Source organism: Podarcis cretensis (genome assembly GCF_951804945.1).
Source record: "Podarcis cretensis genome assembly, chromosome: 2".
Lineage (NCBI taxonomy): Eukaryota > Metazoa > Chordata > Lepidosauria > Squamata > Lacertidae > Podarcis > Podarcis cretensis.
The window spans coordinates 48,871,088-48,890,197 of NC_137171.1; the positions used below are offsets into that span (position 1 = coordinate 48,871,088).

Genomic DNA, 19,110 nt, shown 5'->3' on the forward strand with positions numbered 1-19,110 from the left:
AAATGTGCCGCTGTCAACTCCTCCTGCTCTAGAGTGTACAGAAGTGACAAATACTGGGCCAAAACCAAAGAAACATTTCTAGCTCTTGTGTTGGTTTTTTAGGTAATCCTGTGAGTACATAATGGACTATATATATGAGTATATATGTTCACGAGAGCACTTTATAAAACCATATGAGCAGGAAACATTACATATCAATTACCGGTACTTCAATCCTACACCCTGAGTGGAAAATCACCAGTGGTACATGGCTGATGGGGGTGGGGTGGAAATCAGGCTATAAAACACTCATTTAAATTCATATTTAAATCAAAATGTTTGACTGAATTATTTGACTGCTAAATATGCAGATAGATATTCATGTGACATTTGGAAAGGAAAACACCACCAACCTTTCAAAACTATACCATTCACTTCATTAAGTTTTTTTTAAATGAAACAATATATCAGGCACTTGTAAAATTGCAGCAAGGTGGTTTTGAAAGCAAGGCACACCATAGTCTATTATAAGAGGTTTGAAAATAAATATTTGTAATCATGTTTTTTGCAATTACCAGCTTTCCGTTTCTAATGAAGTTTCAACTTGTTTTTAATTTGTTATTCCTGTGTGTGTCCATTCTGTCCACATTTTGACTAAAATAGAAACAGACTGGAATTCAAGTCTTTTCAGTGACATCTGCTCCTCTTTCCAGGAGTGGTTTTACTAATAAGAAAAATGTATTCTCTCTTAGGTCACACTTACAGCTAGTGTCTAGTTTTATTGAGCCAGTCACGCTGCTTACAAGGTATGTAGTGATGTTCATGGTTGGTCCTAAATGAAAGTGAGGCACATCTAAGAAAACTGTTATGTGAGAAATAGTTTTCAGATGTCAGCCACAACCTAAGACTGGATCAGAATGTGAAGAAGTGGTTCTAGATTACTTTTGAGCAATATTTGCATTGTTTTGTATTTCCCTGTAGTGCCTCCAAGTATTCTCATTTGTTTGAATCCCCCCCCCACCCAATACAATTTGCTTTCCCTTGTGGGATAGGGCCAATGACAAGACACTTCACTGAAAAATCACCAGGGGGAGGACGTGCGAAGAACTACTGTGACCTTCCAACAACAGACTACTTCATTGTCTGACTCTGATCAGAATGCTGATACTGCATGCCCAGGAAGCCAGCTGTGCTCACCCATAGTTCTCAAATGCTGCCAGACTGGCACACTAGGCAGGCACAAAGGTGGCAAGGAGCTGTATCATTGACCCCTGGCTATGATATGATATGGTATGAGCATCTTCCTGAAAAAAAACCTGAGAAGCAAGCGAGGTTGCCTGGACAGGACGATCATGCCTCCTCAAGTCTGGACAGGCTGCATGTGCTGCTCTTAACAGGGAAGCCACTCTGAGGACCCCTTTCTGTCATCATCACCATCACCATCACCACCACCACCATCATCATCATCATCAGCAGCAGCAGCTTTTCCTGTTGGAGATCCTAGCAGATTCCTTCTGCAGGCAAAGCAGGAGCTGAAATGCTGAGCCAGGGGGTGCTCCAGGTGTTGCGGGAGGAAACCAACACCTGATAGGTGATTTCCGGACCTCCCCCTGGGTCTGCACTCCTGGTGGGGGCCAGTTTCACCAACCCTTAGGTATGCCTCTGAGCAGGCAATGTGGCTAAGCTGAGACAGAGAGGAAGATTTATTTCTTTATTTTTCTGCTGGTTGTCCCAAAGTTCTTCTTTATAACAGCTTTCCAAAACCAACCAAACTATTTGCATAACATAATGAGCGTATCATTAACATGAAAGTCACACCATAGCACACAGAAAATGTAAAGCAGACTATGGTGCATGCCCTCTTTCCAAAGACATTCTATACGCTTTCCAATTAAGAGGTTTATTCTGTCATTGTTGCAGAAAAGCCCCTTTGATGGATTTGGAGTAAAAGCAAGAAGCTACAAGCAAATGTATGATATTAATAAAACCCACACAGTTTAAGAACTGAAAATGTGTGTGAAGATAATACCACAACTTCTCTGAACTAAGCAAAGGAGAGCAAAAAACAAAAACAAAAAGCCCACAGCAAATCTATGCATGTTTCTCAGAACTAAGACCACACTATTTAATGGAGCTGACTCCCAGATAGCATGCATAGGGCTGCAGCTTTGCTTAATATAAATGAATAATTAAGAATTCTTCTTCTTCTTCTTTTTTTAAAAAAAGACATTGAATGGAACAATACATCCTAAAATATCCAGACAATATCCAGACAAAGGTAGCAACAGAGACTGTGCACTATTTTCCGCACTGAATGTGCAGGCTTTTTCAAATAGCATTAGCTTGAAGGGCTGGAATCCCTCAATGGCTTCAATGGAAGATTTCCTCACAATACAAATAGCATCTTCAGAGGAAGGATTTTCCTCAGCACCAAAGCAGGAGAGGAAAGGGTTACATTCCCCCTCTGTGCATGAGGGAACCCTGGTGATCTATCTTCCAGGTAATGTTATGCATTTCAGGGGGACAGAGGACCGCACATTAAATCCAAAAACTGCATTTAATCTCACAACTTGTCTGGCCCCGTGTCTCTTGTTTTTTTGAAAGTTGAGTCAGAGAAGGAAAGATAGATGGAACTGTGTCTAATGTACCTTCTCATCTAGCAACTTCTTACTGTGAAAGATGACAGTTGACTCTCCTCGGCTTAAAGTGATGTGAAGGAGGAGCTGGGCTTTTAAAACTTACATGCCAAGATATTGCTTTCTTGTTGCTTAGGTCACATTCTAGTATATATGAATCAGTAGCAAGCACAGGTTTCGCCAATCTTTCTTGACTGCAGCTCTATAAACTATGAAATAGCTTATTAGTATGAGCGCTTCTGAAATAAATAATATGGCCACTTTCTCCCAGATATTGACGCTGTGTTATTTTTCCCCTTAACTTTTGTATGAACTCTCTTTAGAATTCATGAACCCCTGGTAAGTAGAGTCTGACTTATTAAACCTTCCCTTTAGTAGTCCACCTATTTTTCTGATAGATGTCACTATAGAGGGGAAACATACATTACAACTGCTGAGCTTTGTATAATGCATGTTGTTTTATTTCTTTGTTACATAGCTATTTCAGAAGTTCTCCCGCTGTGACATTTTGCAGCAAGGAGTTTCTGCAGAAATCCTTTAAGTAAGCAGGGATCATACCAAACTGTACAACCTAAGTCTGCAACCACAGGTACTTCATTCAAGTTGGAACCAGATGTCAGGTTCACAAAAGTGCTCTGAAAAAGAATTGTGACATTGGCAACAGCTGCAACAGCCTCAAAGCCCGTCTACAAGGGTGGTGAGACTGCAGTTTCACAGCATCTTCACATTGTTATGATGCCACTAAGTCTTCAGCAAACTGCAGTCTGTTAGCTTTTTTTTTTTTAACAGCACTTTGTTTGGGCTACTCCATCAAAATTTAGGCCACAGTCCTAAGCACAATTACTTGGGAGTGGGCCACATTGAAATTAGCAAAATCAAAAATATACTCATGCCGACTGACATCCAACAGTGTTTCCTGGGGGAACAGACTTAATAAATTCATAGATATATTTCGTATGTAGGTTTACAAATAACATGTATAATGAGGTCAGGATGAATTTTTGTGGCGTGTAAAAAATCAGCAGAAAAGGTTGCTCAAAACATTACATCACCTTTCTGTATCATGATGATGATGATTTATTAAGTTTATATATTGCCCTTCATACAAAGATCACAGGGTGGTTTAAAACAAAAAACCAGAGAGTACACAAGATAATAACAAAAATAAATAAATAACACACCCCAACACATGAAACTAGGTCAAACTTGCGCAGGCTTGCACCCCAGGGAGGTCACTTCAGTGCTGCTAACCTATCAGTTTGACTTCACCCCTGGAGGCGCAGTCCATTGTCTCTCAAGACAGGTGGAGGCCAACAACATCATCATTCTGGGCTGTGAGTGCCTGTATGCTCCTCATGCCATGTTATGTCCACACCAGTGGGTGCTACAAAGCTACAAATCACATAGACTGTTATTTGAAGAAGTAATTGAGTCAAAATATAATCAATAAGGGTTTATGTACGATTGCCCATTGCTACCCATGAAATGTCAAAACGATTGGATTGGACGTATACGGTATATTGGAAGTTTTATGGAGGGAAATATGGTGAAAGGGTTGGAAAGTGTTCCCTCTTTATTTATTTTTTAAAATTAGGGTCACAGGGGTATACTGCTAACACACTCCATTTAAACATTTTTTTTTGCTTAAAAAAAATAGATTGGAAGTGTTGAACTGAGGTTGTGTGGGTTATGTGGGTGCACCAGCAAATATGCCAAGTGTATTCCAACAGTGTATCCTCACAGCTCCAACTTCACCACTACTCTACCATCCCCTATTCTGATAAGTGGCAACAAAGCTGATGTTGGAAGGGCAGGACTCTGGCATCTTCCCACTGCATTGTAGTTACACTTTCATTAAACTAGTATTTCACAAACATTAAAAAAACCCCAAAACCCCACTTTAGATGGGAAAGTGTTTAGTTTGTTTAAACTTGCTTAAACAAAATTAACAGGGCAAAAAATGGTGCTCACCACAAAGGTTATAGCAAATGTGTGTTGAGCTGTGATACATCCCCCTGCCTGATATGCCACTGCCCATGTCAAAATTGAATCTCTTAATACTGATACTTACTCATCCTTCTCAAAAAAAAGTGAAACTGCTTCAAATAGATGAGGACATCAGTGTGTGTGAATCATGAATGGTGATTTCACACAAAATGCCTAGCTGGAAGTAGCCTGGTACACACATGACAAGATCATTCAGTGTTTTAGCTAAATTGGCTGCAGTTTATTACATTCATCCTAATTTCCATTCCCATAGGCCACCATAAGCAATCCTTCTTTTTCATTGGCACTTAAGACTTTCAAGTAACTACACAGCTAATGCCCAAGGCATGTACCACTGCTCTCTTTTGTAAATGAATTGAAATTGATTTTACATGCACGCACATCAGAGAACTCAACTTTGTGGTGCTCACAGTGTTTGCCATTGCTGTCTTTAAAATAATAAAAAGGGATTCCAAATCCCCAGCAGAGCAGCCTGCCAGGAAAATACAGAAGGCAAAGTTCGTGTAAAGAATAATAAGTAGAAGTATTTTGTTACCAGAATTTTAAACTTCATTTTAAACTCCCATGCCTAAAGTGTAAAGAGTTCACTACAGAAGAGTTCAGTCTCCATTGCTCTAAATGTAAGATACAGTGGTGCCTCACAAGACGAAAAGAATCCGTTCCGCGACTCTCTTCGTCTAGCGGTTTTTTCGTCTTGCGAAGCAAGCCCATTGACGGCTTAGCGGATTAGCACTATTAGCGGTTTAGCGGCTTTTAGAGGCTTAGCGGATAAGCGGCTTAGCGGCTTAGAAAAAGGGGGGGGCAGGGAAAAAAACCGCAGGAACTCGCAATACATTTTCGTCTTGCGAAGCAAGCCCATAGGAAATTCATTTTGCGAAGCACCTCCAAAACGGAAAACTCTTTCGTCTAGCGAGTTTTCCGTCTTGCGAGGCATTCGTCTTGCGGGGCACCACTGTACAGCTCCAAAGAACAATAAACTGGTTTGTCATTATGAGAACAAGCCCTTTGGGCTGGCATTCTCCTCCACTGCTCCTTTTTCCTCCTCCAGTATGGCCATGAGGAGATGGAAAGATTTCACTTCTGATTTCAGTTAACCACAGTTTAGCATTACATCTGTGCCCTAAACTGTGATTAATCTTATGATTTGTTGAAACAAGATAATTTCATAAAATGAAAGCGTAAGTGAAAGCTTCCAAATGCCTTCTGACAGTCATGCCAAAGGAGCACTGAAGAGGAAGTATACATACAGTGTTGTATTTATAGCGTCTGCAGAAGAGATTTGCTGCCGTCCCTTTCAACGATAAACTATACACGAGTGCTACCCTCCCATCTCACTTTCTCTCAGGAAAAACTGTTGTGAAGTTGTGTCACCTCCCCTTTCACAACAGGGGCACTGTCCTTGGCTGGTGTGATGAATTTGCTTCTCCCTTCCCACTGCTGGCCCATGAGTCCACCATGGTGGCCATTGGCTCCAGGGCCTGGGCTGAGCTTTTGTGGGAGGGGACTCTGCCTCCAATTTGCTGCCCTGGGCAGTTGCCTGGTTTACCCTGTCGTAAATACATTTTTGCAATGATCATTTCATTGTATTTTTTGTTTGGCAAGGTAAGGAACACCACAGGTGATCTAGGAGTGACAGAAAGGGATAAAAATGGAAAATGGACAACTGCAAATCTTATTATATAAGGCAAAAGCATGAGCACCTAGGACAGCATAAAATACTCAAGCTATTAAAAGTATGGATTTATTATAATGTATCTATGTTCTATATAAATTCCATATGCATCCTTATTGTAAAAACGTCAAATGATGACGTTCTTTTACTGCTTTTGTTCCTGATGTTTTTAGAGAGTGCCACACTTCCTCTCTATTTGACTAACTTTTTTATATTTTTGGAAAATTCTGGTTTTGACTGCAAGTGGCTTTGAATCTTTACCAGAAAGGCAGGATATAAATTCTGAAAACAAACATAAAAAACATTTATCATGGTGAAGTCTCTAGATTTTCACAGGCACTGTGCTCCCACTACATTGGTTCCTAAAAACTATGTCCCCCAAACCATCTTTTTTTGGTGGCATGTTACTTTTAAGCATGGTATGTTTCGAGCAACATACTTTAAAATAATGTGCCACCAACAAATAGACACTTTTAGGAACATAGGCGATTTAGGAACTTAGACAAATCTATCCATTAGCCTTTTTCTGTACAACCAGCATAAAGTCAAAGATTTAAGGAGAGAATAGAACAGGAAGGGTGAACAAAGAAATTCCTTTCCTTATCTTATCTTTTGTAAGCACTGAGCTTTTGAAAGCATGGCCTTACATCACTTTAAGAATCAATACCTGCTCTTCAGAATGCTAAAAGCAGAGTAATGCAACAGAAGTACATGGTAAGAACAAAAGAAAAGAAGCAATGAAATCGGGAAAACAGTAAATTGCTGTAGGTTCAATGACCAGAAAAAAGGTTCACAAATGCTCCTGCATTTCTATTTTATCATAGCTCTTTTTTTTTCCAGGTGTAACAGCTCTCTTGCTGTGATTGTGTTCTCAAATACAGAAAATATTTGACTGGAAGGAAGCAATATCTAACCCTCCAGGCAATGATTACTGAACTCATTTGGTGAAGTGTCCTTATCTTTGACATAAAGTGAAATTTTCAGAAGAGTGGCCTATTGACAGCTGACAGAACTAAACTTGGAAATTGTCAAGACAGAGCTACAGAAATCCTGTACACCAAATGCTAAGCACTTTTATGACAATCAGAATCCAAACACTTAGTGTGATGATGGTAGGAATTCTATGTAACATAAGGCATAACTTGAACATTCCCAATCAGCCTCTGGGCGTGTTGTTGCCTTACATTTCTTGTGAATGTAGTTTAATGGTGGAGCAACTGAATGTGCTTCCTTCACAACTTTCTGCTTAATACACAGTGGGGGATAGAAATGTTGGGGACAAGCCTTCTGCACATGTCTCTTTGTACATTCAAAATGAATGGATAAACTGGGCTGTACACTGCACGATTAGCAGGCCCCTAACCGTTAGGAAGTCAACCCCTGCTACTCCTTTGAACAGTTTTTAATATTAACATTGAGGGGGATTTTACAAAAAACAAAGCACCAAACAAATGTTTAAATGTTTAAATCAGACAGGCATGCAAGATGCTGGGATAGGAGGGTAGAGAACCTGCCTGAAGTAAAGATGCAGGGTGAATTATTGATAAAGCTGCATTTCCATGGGGTGTATTCAACCAAGTCACTTAGAGCAGATCCTTTGAAATTAATGTCATGACTAACTTAGGTCCATTAATTTCAATGGGTCTACTCTGAGTAAAACTTAGTTAACGACACGTCTATGAATTTTATTACTCTAAGTTGCTTTTGAAGGAAGTACAACAGAGTGAAGAGATAGGTTCATGGTTTAATAAACTAACCAGGGTATTTATATATAAAAAAATGTGTCTGCCCTACCAGGCCTCAGATAATGGGAATAAATTATTATTATGCTGATATGCAATGGAAGGTCATTCCAAATGGAAGTGCTGACACACTAAAGACCCCATTCCAACATCTAGCAGAACAAATCTCCTGATAGGATGGTATCTGCAGGAAGCTCTGTCCTGCAGAACACAGTATCAACTGGGTATGTAGGGGGCAATGACTGGAAGCAACAGCGTGCATGCCGAAAATGGCTTTGTCATACAAGTAGACTACTAGATGTTGTGCAAGTAGCTTCTGAGCCATTTAAAATAGTTCCATGAGCCTGTACATTCCAATGTCAGAGTATTATCTGGAGGGAGCCCATGCCACTTTGCTTACCTGAATCCTTGAGGACAAATGCAGGTGTACCCATTGACAGCATCTACACACAATGCACCATGGCGGCATTTGTGTCCCACACAGTCATCCTCATCAATTTCACAATGTTTTCCACTGTAGCCAGGCAAGCATTCACATCTGTAACAAGATTAATCAGTGAATCCATAAGCATAAATCAGTGTTCAAACCAAAGCATAAAGGCCACAGCATACCTCAATATATTTGATGATAAATAAAGAGCGTTAGTATAGTATTTGTTTTTGCAGCCCATAATAGGAGGCTGGGTGAGTACAAATATTGACTTGAATCGTGAGAAGTGCCAATGGAAGGGGGATATCAGAAAGATGACTGTCACAGCAACACCTGGCAGCCCTTAATCTCCCCAAAGCTGCTCCTGAAGGTCAGGGAACCTTCTGGAACTGGGTGGACTGTGTCACTGCAGCTTGACGGGGAATTTCATCACAGCCCACTATATCCAGGAGGGTCCTCTATATCTCAGGGGAGGCTTTTCAGGGGCTGCAGAGGAGGAGGAGGAAGAAAGGTCAGCATCCTTTCTGCTGGTGCTATTCATATTAAAGTGACAGGAGTCCTATATTGCATTGCATATAGATAATTTAAAGTGTGATGGGGAATCTCTGGCCTGCAGGCAAAACATTGCCAGCTAGATGTTCAGACTTGAGCAGCATGGCTGATTTCACCAAACCACACCCACTTGCTCGACACCTGACATCATATGTGATGTTAGGTATGGGGCAGGTAGAGATGTGCATTGGCAATGGAAAACAAGTCTTTGGCTCTACCACCCATCAGCGGATAGAAGGTAAATCTGAAACCTGTCAGATCAGGTGTGCAAGCAAGTTTTCCATGGGGAACTTGCAGACACACTCAATGCCTACAGAAAGCTAGATTTGGCTCTACTGTCCATCAGCTGACTTCAACGTACCCAATCACAAGGCATCACTATGACATCAGGTGACTGACAGGTGGGCACTCCCACCTGCCTGCCAAATTTTGCTCTCTAAGGTAGATCCTAATAAGGATCTGGTCTGTGGAGCTAAAAAGATCCCCCAATTTTTATTTTAAAGTGACAGTAACAATATAGCGTAAACATTCTTTGTTAAAGCCATTGTAACTAACTGAAGTTAAACTGTATTCTTTAATAAGTAACCATACATACTAACTTCACTGTTTATAGTAATAACCATTTAAAGTAAGTTCTTGGTCATTTAAAGCAGGTCTCTCAAATCGTGAAAACATTTAGATAAACTTCATAATTCCCTCAAGGTAGTGTATAGTGAAGCATTGTATCTAATGGAAATGACAATCACTTAATAAGTCTGCATTTGAACTGCAATTATAATGAAAAGAAGCAATAAATATTTGTTTCTCAGATCTTAATATGAAGATAAAAGAACAAATTGATGCCATTCCACCACTTTTAGATGGCAACTCATTTCTAGAAAGCGGATTGGAGGATCCAAAGTAACAGCAAACATAAGCTATTATATATTTATTACTGTTGTTAAGTTGCTTGTATTAAAGTTGTGTCAGCATTTCCATTATATACCCTATTTTCCGAGGTTTATTACTCAACCATAAAAAATGTGCTCTAGGTTGAAACTTGGCATTCAAGGTCTCAGGCCAGGGGGAGCAAATCTCTCTGGAAATCTAGGCAGTCTCTCAAAATCTTAGACACTATGCTTTGGACTGGCTTGAATGTATTTCAGCCTATAAACCACATTTCAAACCTCCCAGCTGGATTTGCTGTACAGCTGGAAAATAATAAGCATATCATTCAAACCAGAACAAAAGAGAAACATCCATTACTTCCCCAGTTTAGCATATGTTACATATTTTGGAGATTGTACTTTCGTATACCTCTGAACTCTGGATGTCAACAGCTTATTTAATTCTAATGCTAGCCTCTTTACTTCTAGATTTCCTCCTGCACTGCAAAAAAAGACTGGTGCAGAAAACTGGAAAGAGAGATGTATTAAGATTAAGAGGAAATATGTGGGATAACTTCATGTCACCTTACTATGTGGTTGTATTTAGTGGCCACAGGAAGTAAGGGCATAAAAGAGACAGAGACTAGACAATCTATAGATATGGAAACTGATTCATCTTATGTTTCATGGGTGTTTAAATAGTACCCAGGGGAAACAGATTTCTAGTCTTTCAATGTATCTGGATTACTAATTTCTAAATTTGTAGTTTGTATCTGTATGTTATATATTGATACACGGAGGTAGTTTTATACACTTCCATTCCTGTAGCCCAAAGCAAGTTAAGACCCTACATATTTCAGAGTCAGACTTGTTTTATATGCAGACACCGTAAGCATTTGAAGCTGTATGAATTGTGCTCACTTTCACAGGATAGGTTGTAATCAAGGTAGGGTGGTCCTGTTCCCTATTTGAAGGACCATTGGGTCAAAGTCTGGTTTAAAGATAAAGAACCACTTGAAGGAAGATCAAGGGCTTGAAGTTGCCTCTCAACAGTTAGAACCTGGACAGCAGCAGGCTGACAGATAACACAGGTCACAGTTTCCCCTACTATGGTGAGATGTAATATAGTTCTGATTATCATAATTATTTCTAAATTTGCATCTATACATACAAATAATAAAAATCAGTATGTGCTAATTTTATGCAAATTGATGGCCTAGTCTGTTCTTCTTTTTGAATATGCCTTTTCTATGTTTAAGTAACCACTTAAACCAGAGACATGGTCTTTAAAGTGACCAGCAACAAAAGTAGTTGGCCTTCTCCCTTTTGAATGTGCAAGGAAACACACTACTCCAGTTACAAGTTATTAATTGCTATTACAAAATATTAACTATTATTACAGAGCATAAGCACTTGCTTGATTTCATCAACAGGGAAGCTTAAGGCTGGCTCAGATATTAGCTCTTCTACTCCCCTCATTGCAGGTAAATTATTACTGGAAGATCTCTCATTTAGTTAATCACAGCTTATTTGTGGGACGTGGGTGGCGCTGTGGGTTAAACCACAGAGCCTAGGGATTGCCGATCAGAAGGTTGGCGGTTTGAATCCTCGTGATGGGGTGAGCTCCCGTTGTTCAGTCCCTACTCCTGCCAACCTAGCAGTTTGAAAGCATGTCAAAGTGCAAGTAGATAAATAGGTACAGCTCCGGCAGGTACCGTGCACTGCTCTGGTTCACCAGAAGTGGTTTAGTCATGCTGGCCACATGACCTGGAAGCTGGACGCCAGTTCCCGCGGCCAATAAAGCGAGATGAGCGCCGCAACCCCAGAATCGGTCATGACTGGGCCTAATTGTCAGGGGTCCCTTTACCCTTTACCCAGAGTGAGACCAGTGGCAGCCTTGGAGCTCTCAAATTTCAGTGGCACCCTGTGTGATGCCAACATTCAGTGCCCCTGCCTCTTACACACTGTTCTACAGCATTGTTGTGGCACCCCCTGCAGCACAGTGTTGGGTGTGGCCAAACCTTCGCACTATCCTAAAACCGCCTCTGGTGAGAGGAGCAGGGGAGAGGCATAGAGGAATAGAAGAAGGAACATGACACTCATAGACTAAATCAATTGCTCCCTTAGGTAGAATGCCAGCAGCCAGGTAACATTAGAACAGGTCCAAAAGCTCTGATTTAATTCCAAAAATTCTAAATTGGCACAGTTGGATCTATTTTACAACCAAGTAGTTGCAGAAGAACAGCAACTGGGAATAGCTTTTAATATAACCGAAGAATAAATGAAATGTTTTAGCTTTCAAATCCTGGACCTTGAGAGCTGGCATCTTCCTTATTCTCTACACTTCTGAGGCATCTGACTAGAGGAGAAAATTACAGGAATTTTAGGTCAACCAAACCATATCTTCTACTCTATTGCTGTTTTATTTCCTGTAATTTCAATTTTTTAAATGTTATTGCAAGTCACCTTGGAATTTTTAAACTGGACGTGTGGTTTATAATTTTAAATAATGAAAGAATAAATAAAAATGAAATGAATACCTAGGGAACATGTGTTAAAAAATCAGATAACCTATAGGTTTTCAACAGCATGCAATTCTCCCTCTGCATTTTCTGAACTCAGCAGCCTTTGTGAAGGTGCTACCTGGAACTATTTGGTGGAACACTAAAACCTTCTGCTAAATCCTCCCTAAGGACCTGCCTTTTCAGCATGTCTGAGAGCACTTATCATTATTCACCATTTTCCTATGAATAGTGTATCTCTTTTCTCTTTCTTTTGTCTTACCTCACAATCTAATGATTTCATGCTTTTTTGACAAGTTTGTACACCACCAGCTCTCCATTATAATCTCCATCCACAGCCTATATACCTGATTCTGCACTCATTCACATCACATAAACATCTACAAAACATTAGAAATCCGGAACAATTGTCTGAAGGCACTATTTCAGAATTCTATTGCCGTTCAGAACAATAATTCTGTAATTAATCATCTCTGGAACAGAAAAAAGCAAGTTGGAGATCCGGGACTATTCTTTCTCAAAAATGTAGCAAATATATAGCAAAACAGCTCAGCAATGCTTCAGGCACACTGGCATGCAAACGGTATCCATCATAAGATGCTATGGGAGGAAATAGCAGCATTTAATCCTGTTGCTTTATTGATCCCTCTTGTCCTAATATAAAGTGATGTAATAATGAACGATGTGCAGGTCCCTATTCAAAGCTGCTATGGATCACTTTTATGATGTGTATTGGCTATCACAGTAATGATAGAACCACCACTTTTCTTGGAAGAGCTGTATTAAATCAGTGCTTTATTCTGTCAGGTAGTAATTCCAAGCTCCAGAATAATAAAGATTATTTATAACAATACTTTAATACGTACATTCTGGGCAATTGGAACAACAGGTTTATTTTTGTGAGAGATGCATTCAGTTAGTTAACTGTATATACGGCTCTGGACATTTTTGCGGAGAATGACACAGAAATTCATAAAATAAAAATGAGCAAATTGCAATTAATTATGTAGAGGGGGCAATTGTGTGTGTGTGTGTGTGTGTGTGTGTATATTTAAATGCCCCCTTTCAATAATCACAGCCATGGAGGCCAAAATACTAAAAGTGATCCAAAATATGTTAGTGCAGCAAAATACTTCAAATTATTGCTTTCACTGCCCCAGGTGTTGATTTCCCCCACCTTGTGTTACTGCATTTGTTTTGTTACTGCTGAGTAATTATCCCCCCCACAAGTAACTACTAATTACAGTAGAAACAAATTACCAGATTTCCTTTATCTCCATAAATGCTTTGCAGGGATAATTGAAACAGTAACATTTAACTTACCATTCTTTCTTCGCTTTGAAGAGGATTATAGTTCAAGATTCTTTCTTAAGTGCTACTGTGGAATTCCAAAGCTAGTTTTTGTGGACCTCGCTTTAGAGTCTTGTGCCTTTATTTTTGGAAATTTATTTCCATCTCTCCAACTATATTTCAATCTAGATTACCTTCGGTTTGCCTTTGATTCTATGCCTGCTATGCTCCTGTCTTGTACTTGTTTCAAAACTAAGAATACTGAATTTGCTATTTCTCCAGCCACCATGGTTCTCCAACAGCAGTGAGTACATGACATGGTAGGTTATGCATGCTGCCCTCTAATGCTCAAAGACAGGAAACACAGATCTTTGTCTGTTACTTGCTATCCTCCTCCTCCTCTGGATCAATTTCCTGTCTTGACTCAGAGCAGTAATGTGTGTGCACTCCCAATTCTTCTACTCCTCCTCAGGCTTGTATAGCTTGTCATAAAATGGACTGGTCAAAAGGAGGAGGGAAACAAGGAATGGACAAACATATGTGTTATCTGACTTCTGAAACAAGATGGCGGCATTACCCACCACACCATGTGTTTAACACCTCTGAGAAACACCTTTCAGGTGAGAACAGTTCCATTTCCTGATGCTGTTCCTCAGATGCATTCTGTCCGGAGAAAACAAAAAAAAGTGCTCTGACACAGCTTGAAAGTGCTGACTGAGCGTGGAAAATGTGGACAAAAGTTAAGTGTGAATAAGTCCAGAGACGGAGAGATTCGGTGGCTACAATGATATAAAAGGCAACATTGGCAGCACCAAGAGTGGTGAGATGAGAAGGAATGTAAAGGGGATTCTGTGTCAAATTAAAGTGTCCAATTGGAAAGAGCAGGATCAAAGAGCAGACTCCTCTTTTCACTTCATCTTCGCATGTGGAATTCCATAGGCATTTCTCGAAAACAACACTCAAAGGAAATTTGTTAATTAGGATACATGCTCCCCCATGTAGTTTACAATGGCCCATTCTGAAACTATCAGTATGTGTTTGCTTACCTGTATTCTTTGTCAAAAGAGATACATTTGGAGTCATGTTTGCAAGGATTTAGTTCTGGGACACAGTGGTTGATCACCTCATCACATAGCTCCCCTGGGGTAGAAACAAATTAAAGAGGGCTTTAAAAACAACTCTGATGTGAGACATTGGTTGATTTTCTTGAACTATTGTGGAAAAATGGTTTAGGGACAAATGGCCATTGAAGAATAACAGATTAATGCAAAGGTCTGATGGTGTGCGGACGAAAGAAAAGTGAAATCACAAACTGTTGAACAAGCTGAATCTTGTGGCACAGATTAAGGGCTTATCCACACTTACTGTTCCTCTGTGCTTTCAAGGCGCAGTTCACTCTTCAAAGCTCCGTGTCAGAGTGATCTTTTCTTCTTCAATGCTTTCCTTGTGAAAACCCAATCTTTACCGCTGAACTGGAGCAAACAGCAATTTGGGGTTTCGGTGGATTGAGTTTTGCTCCAATGCAGCAGTAAAGAGTGGGTTTTTGTGGGGGAAATGCTGGGGCAAAACTATAAGCTGTCAAACATGAACCTGGAAAGTCCGGACATGCATGGAAGTCAGAGCAAAGGTAAGCATGGATGAGCCTTTATTGTGGCCTAAGCCTTTGTGGACAAGATGAAGAAGCATCTGATGAAGTGTTATCAGGCCACAATAAACCTGTTTGCCCAAGGTGCCACAAAAGTAAGTTGTTTTTGTTACAACACACTGCCACAGCTGCCCTCTGGATTTGGAGCAGCTCGCTACCTTACACCAATAATTATATCCATTTCAGTGAACAGGTTTTACAACAGGATAGAGAGCAATATCACATACACTGTTCCTTGCTTTGGCACAACATTAAGCTTTAACTGGTACTTGACCACATGACAAGGTCCCTGGATCCAGCAGCAAAGAGAACTAGTGACTCATTTATTAACATGTGGAGTAACATTATTGCTGCAAAAATGTTTTGAACAAAGCACTAACTTTCATTGAGAGCCAGTGTTTTATTTTTCCTGCAAGAATATTGTAAGTTTATTTAAAATGGTAAAAATAGTCTATTTTGTAATGCTAAACAGACTGAAGACTTCATATGATTAATAAACATCTACTAAAAGAGCATAGAACCTCCTGAACCCAAAGAATATGCTGTCTTCTAAGTAATATGGCCCTCAAGGGCAAGGAATAGTTCAGCTGGTTTTAGTTATTACCTGTTCAGTCTAAGGTCTAGTTTTGTATTTTTAACTACTAATAATGAACAGATCCACAATGATCCAGCCCTATTTGGTTACACTTCTGTAACTCAGACTTGAGATATTGCCCATGGAGGACGCAAAACCCTTTTTGTATATGTAATATCTGGTTTATTAAACCCTTATAACATATTTGTTCTAGAAGTCTACTGAGGAGTTTGAGCCACAATGTAAAATTGCACAGATAAGTCCTATATATGTAGATAGCCCAACATGCATTTCAAACACATAACTGTCTCTAAATAGCCACAACAAAAACTTCCACTGGCAAAAATGAAGATGTAAATATGCAAACAGATCAGAGTCAATTCCATATTTTGCTATATATTTAGCTTAATGACAAAACTCATTACTGGAGGGAAAAACCAAACAATAACATCCTATAATATTACTAGTGCTTACGGCTAAAGCACTGTACACTCACAAACCTGCGCTAAGCGTCTGTTGTAAATGATGCCAAAAGGAATTGAACCAAGTCAGAACCACATGGGGTTCCCCTAACTATAAATAATTTATGGCATTCACCTTGCTTGAAGGGAGTGGAGCAGTGTTAACTCAAGTCAGATTCAGGGGAATGACCAAATGAGTATTCAAAAAGTATATGGTTGTGTATAGTTACAGCACAACTCAACCACTTTCATAACTTGCTGCTGGTTCCCAGCAGACACTCCAAAGTGCTAGGCCTATTGCGTATCAACCTGGGATTTTCTTACAAAAGAGGGGAAATCAGTTTGAGGTAGTACTGGAACAGTTATAAATCCAGCTGACACCTGTTCAGTTCTGCAGAGAATGCCAAACCAGAGAGTTTTATTTTCTAAATCAGGATAGTGCATATTATCTTGTGTACTGCACCTAGTTATGTTGGATGCTTCGGTAATAATTATAATTATTTATACTGTCTGAGCACATGGGGGGGGGACACAAAGCATGGATTTATGCTGGCATTGACGATTTGTTATAATGGAACTGCATTCAAATACTAAAACAAATGTTTGGAGACTGGGGAATGCAGGCAATTTTCAGAGCATCACAGCTACAAAGTGGTAGAACCATCTTACCAGGAATTGGCACCTGTCAATAATCGCCCAGGACTTCTAATAGTTTTAAGGATCTCACAACTGATTATGGACCCCTCTCGCTCTCCAGGCTTCAGGAGAGCCCAGTCCCACAAGGTCGGGGGACAGCGGGGAGGCGGAACGCCGCCATCCCGCTGTCTCCCGATGTGGTTTGGAGGCTGACGGCCGGGAGACGCGTGCTTCTCCCGGCCGCCAGCCCCGCAAGCTCCGGGGACAGCGGGGAGGCGCAGCGCGTCCTCCCGCTGTCCCCGGACCTGATCTGCAGGCGGGCGGCGGGGAGAAGAGCGCTTCTCCCCGCTGCCGGCCCCACAAGCGCCTGGGGGGGAAATAATTTTTTTTTTATTTCCCCTTTATTTCCCCCCCCCAAAAAAAAACTTGGTGCGTCCTATGGGCCGGTGCATCCTATGGGGCGAAAAATACGGTAATTTTATTCAACAAGTCATCCTTCACTAACAGACAGAACTACTGCCTGAACTACTGGGTCATGACCAATCTCTCCTATATTTGAAATCTTCATTTAAAGAATAAAGAGGCAGGTTCAGATAAATAATTAAATTATATGCCATCATTTTTCTCCACTGATATCATTTATTTCCTGAGCCCACACCCAGTTGGAAATCACTATAATAAATTCAAGTGTAATTAAGAACACAATCCAAAGTCATTGATTCAATGAAGCTTCCTTCCAAGTAGGTCGAAGATTGTAGTCTCAATGTCATATTTAGTAGCCAACTAATACACTTTTAGAAAAATGACTTTTAGCAAAATTGAAGCAGTGCTACTTACTCCTCAAATTTGTCAAGCCCAAAAGTAATTTCTGAAAGAAAATTTTAAGAATTTTGTATTTTCCCAGACCATATGTCATCCCTATGCCTCTACAAGAAAGCTTCTTCCTGATATATAAAAGATATGAGCTACCATCTAGTTCCTTGCTCTGCCAAACTACAAGACCTAAATCTGCCATTTTAATTATGCAATAAGCAAGAAATCTAACCTTACTTCTATCATTTCCACAGTAACTGAGCTGCTCACCACATCGTCTCCAATGTGTTTATCCACATGGAACTGTGGGGTAATTTTGGCACATGATTATTAAATCTACAGATTCACAGCATGAAGCTTAATTCTTGTTCCTGAATCGCTTCTGAATGACATCACATTTCCTCATCTCAACTTTTGCATGTAAACTAAAAAATATAAGCTAGGATTTTTTAATCTATTATTATCACCTCTATTTTTTCATCATTATATTTTATTTGTAAAGCTTTGAAAATTACAAAATACTGTGTAATACATTTTTAAAAACAGAATTCTCTGCCTCTGGGCTAATTCTTTGCCTCTAGGTATAGATGCCATGTGTCATAAAAGTTTTTTTAATTGCACTGCTTGAAATAAAAAGTATCTTTATCAGTACCATACCAAACTGAACAAGAAACCTAAAATGTAATTTACTTGACAAATTATATTTTGGCTTGTGCTAGCATCCTCTAATGTACTAATATTTTCATATTGTGCATTTTTTAATGCAACAACAACCACCCACCACCCTTCACCCTAACGTTCCAGAGCAGGTTACAACATTAAAACAGTTTAAAGTAGCTTAAATTTAAAATAATATATGTAACGAACTTTATCATGCACTGGATTAATGTGTGAATGACATTCCTAGTTGCACACTAGGATCCTTTAGCGCTGCTTTGTCTGATTTTTTTATTCGTACAATTTAACTCATAAAATATAATAAATGAGCAATTGGTTACTAAGGGGAAATCAAAGCAACAAGAACAGGAACTGTCTAATCGAGAGACAACTCAGGACTGCCAAAGTCATAAGGAATGAACAGGAAGAAACTACTTATCTACTTAAATTTAAAAAGCAGCAAGGAGGAAGTTTCTAATGAAAGAAACAGCAGCCCTGAAAAGCCTCAACAGCAATTTGTAAATCCGTACTGTTATACTGTTATATATGTTTCTGGCTGGCATTCGAGAATTTGGGGTTGTTCCATAGCTACACAATTTAGTAATTTTGACAGTGTTCCTTAAGGGCA

General features: G+C 39.7%; 1 protein-coding gene and 1 long non-coding RNA gene across 3 annotated transcripts in view; one reads left to right on the forward strand and one right to left on the reverse strand.

Annotated features, from left to right (window-relative positions):
- SLIT3 (slit guidance ligand 3) overlaps window positions 1-19,110 on the reverse strand; it is a 413,892-nt gene that overhangs the window by 24,461 nt on the left and 370,321 nt on the right. For both annotated transcript variants that reach the window (XM_079964761.1, XM_079964760.1), the window contains exons 29-30: window positions 14,743-14,836; window positions 8,437-8,574 (exon numbers count right to left, since the gene is read on the reverse strand). In XM_079964761.1, coding sequence (XP_079820887.1) covers window positions 8,437-8,574; window positions 14,743-14,836 — 232 coding nt within the window. The remainder of the gene's footprint in view (window positions 1-8,436; window positions 8,575-14,742; window positions 14,837-19,110) is intronic.
- LOC307209632 lies at window positions 11,289-14,490 on the forward strand. The gene is made up of 3 exons (XR_013835667.1): window positions 11,289-11,368; window positions 13,567-13,616; window positions 13,886-14,490. It is a non-coding gene; the product is annotated as an uncharacterized lncRNA (long non-coding RNA).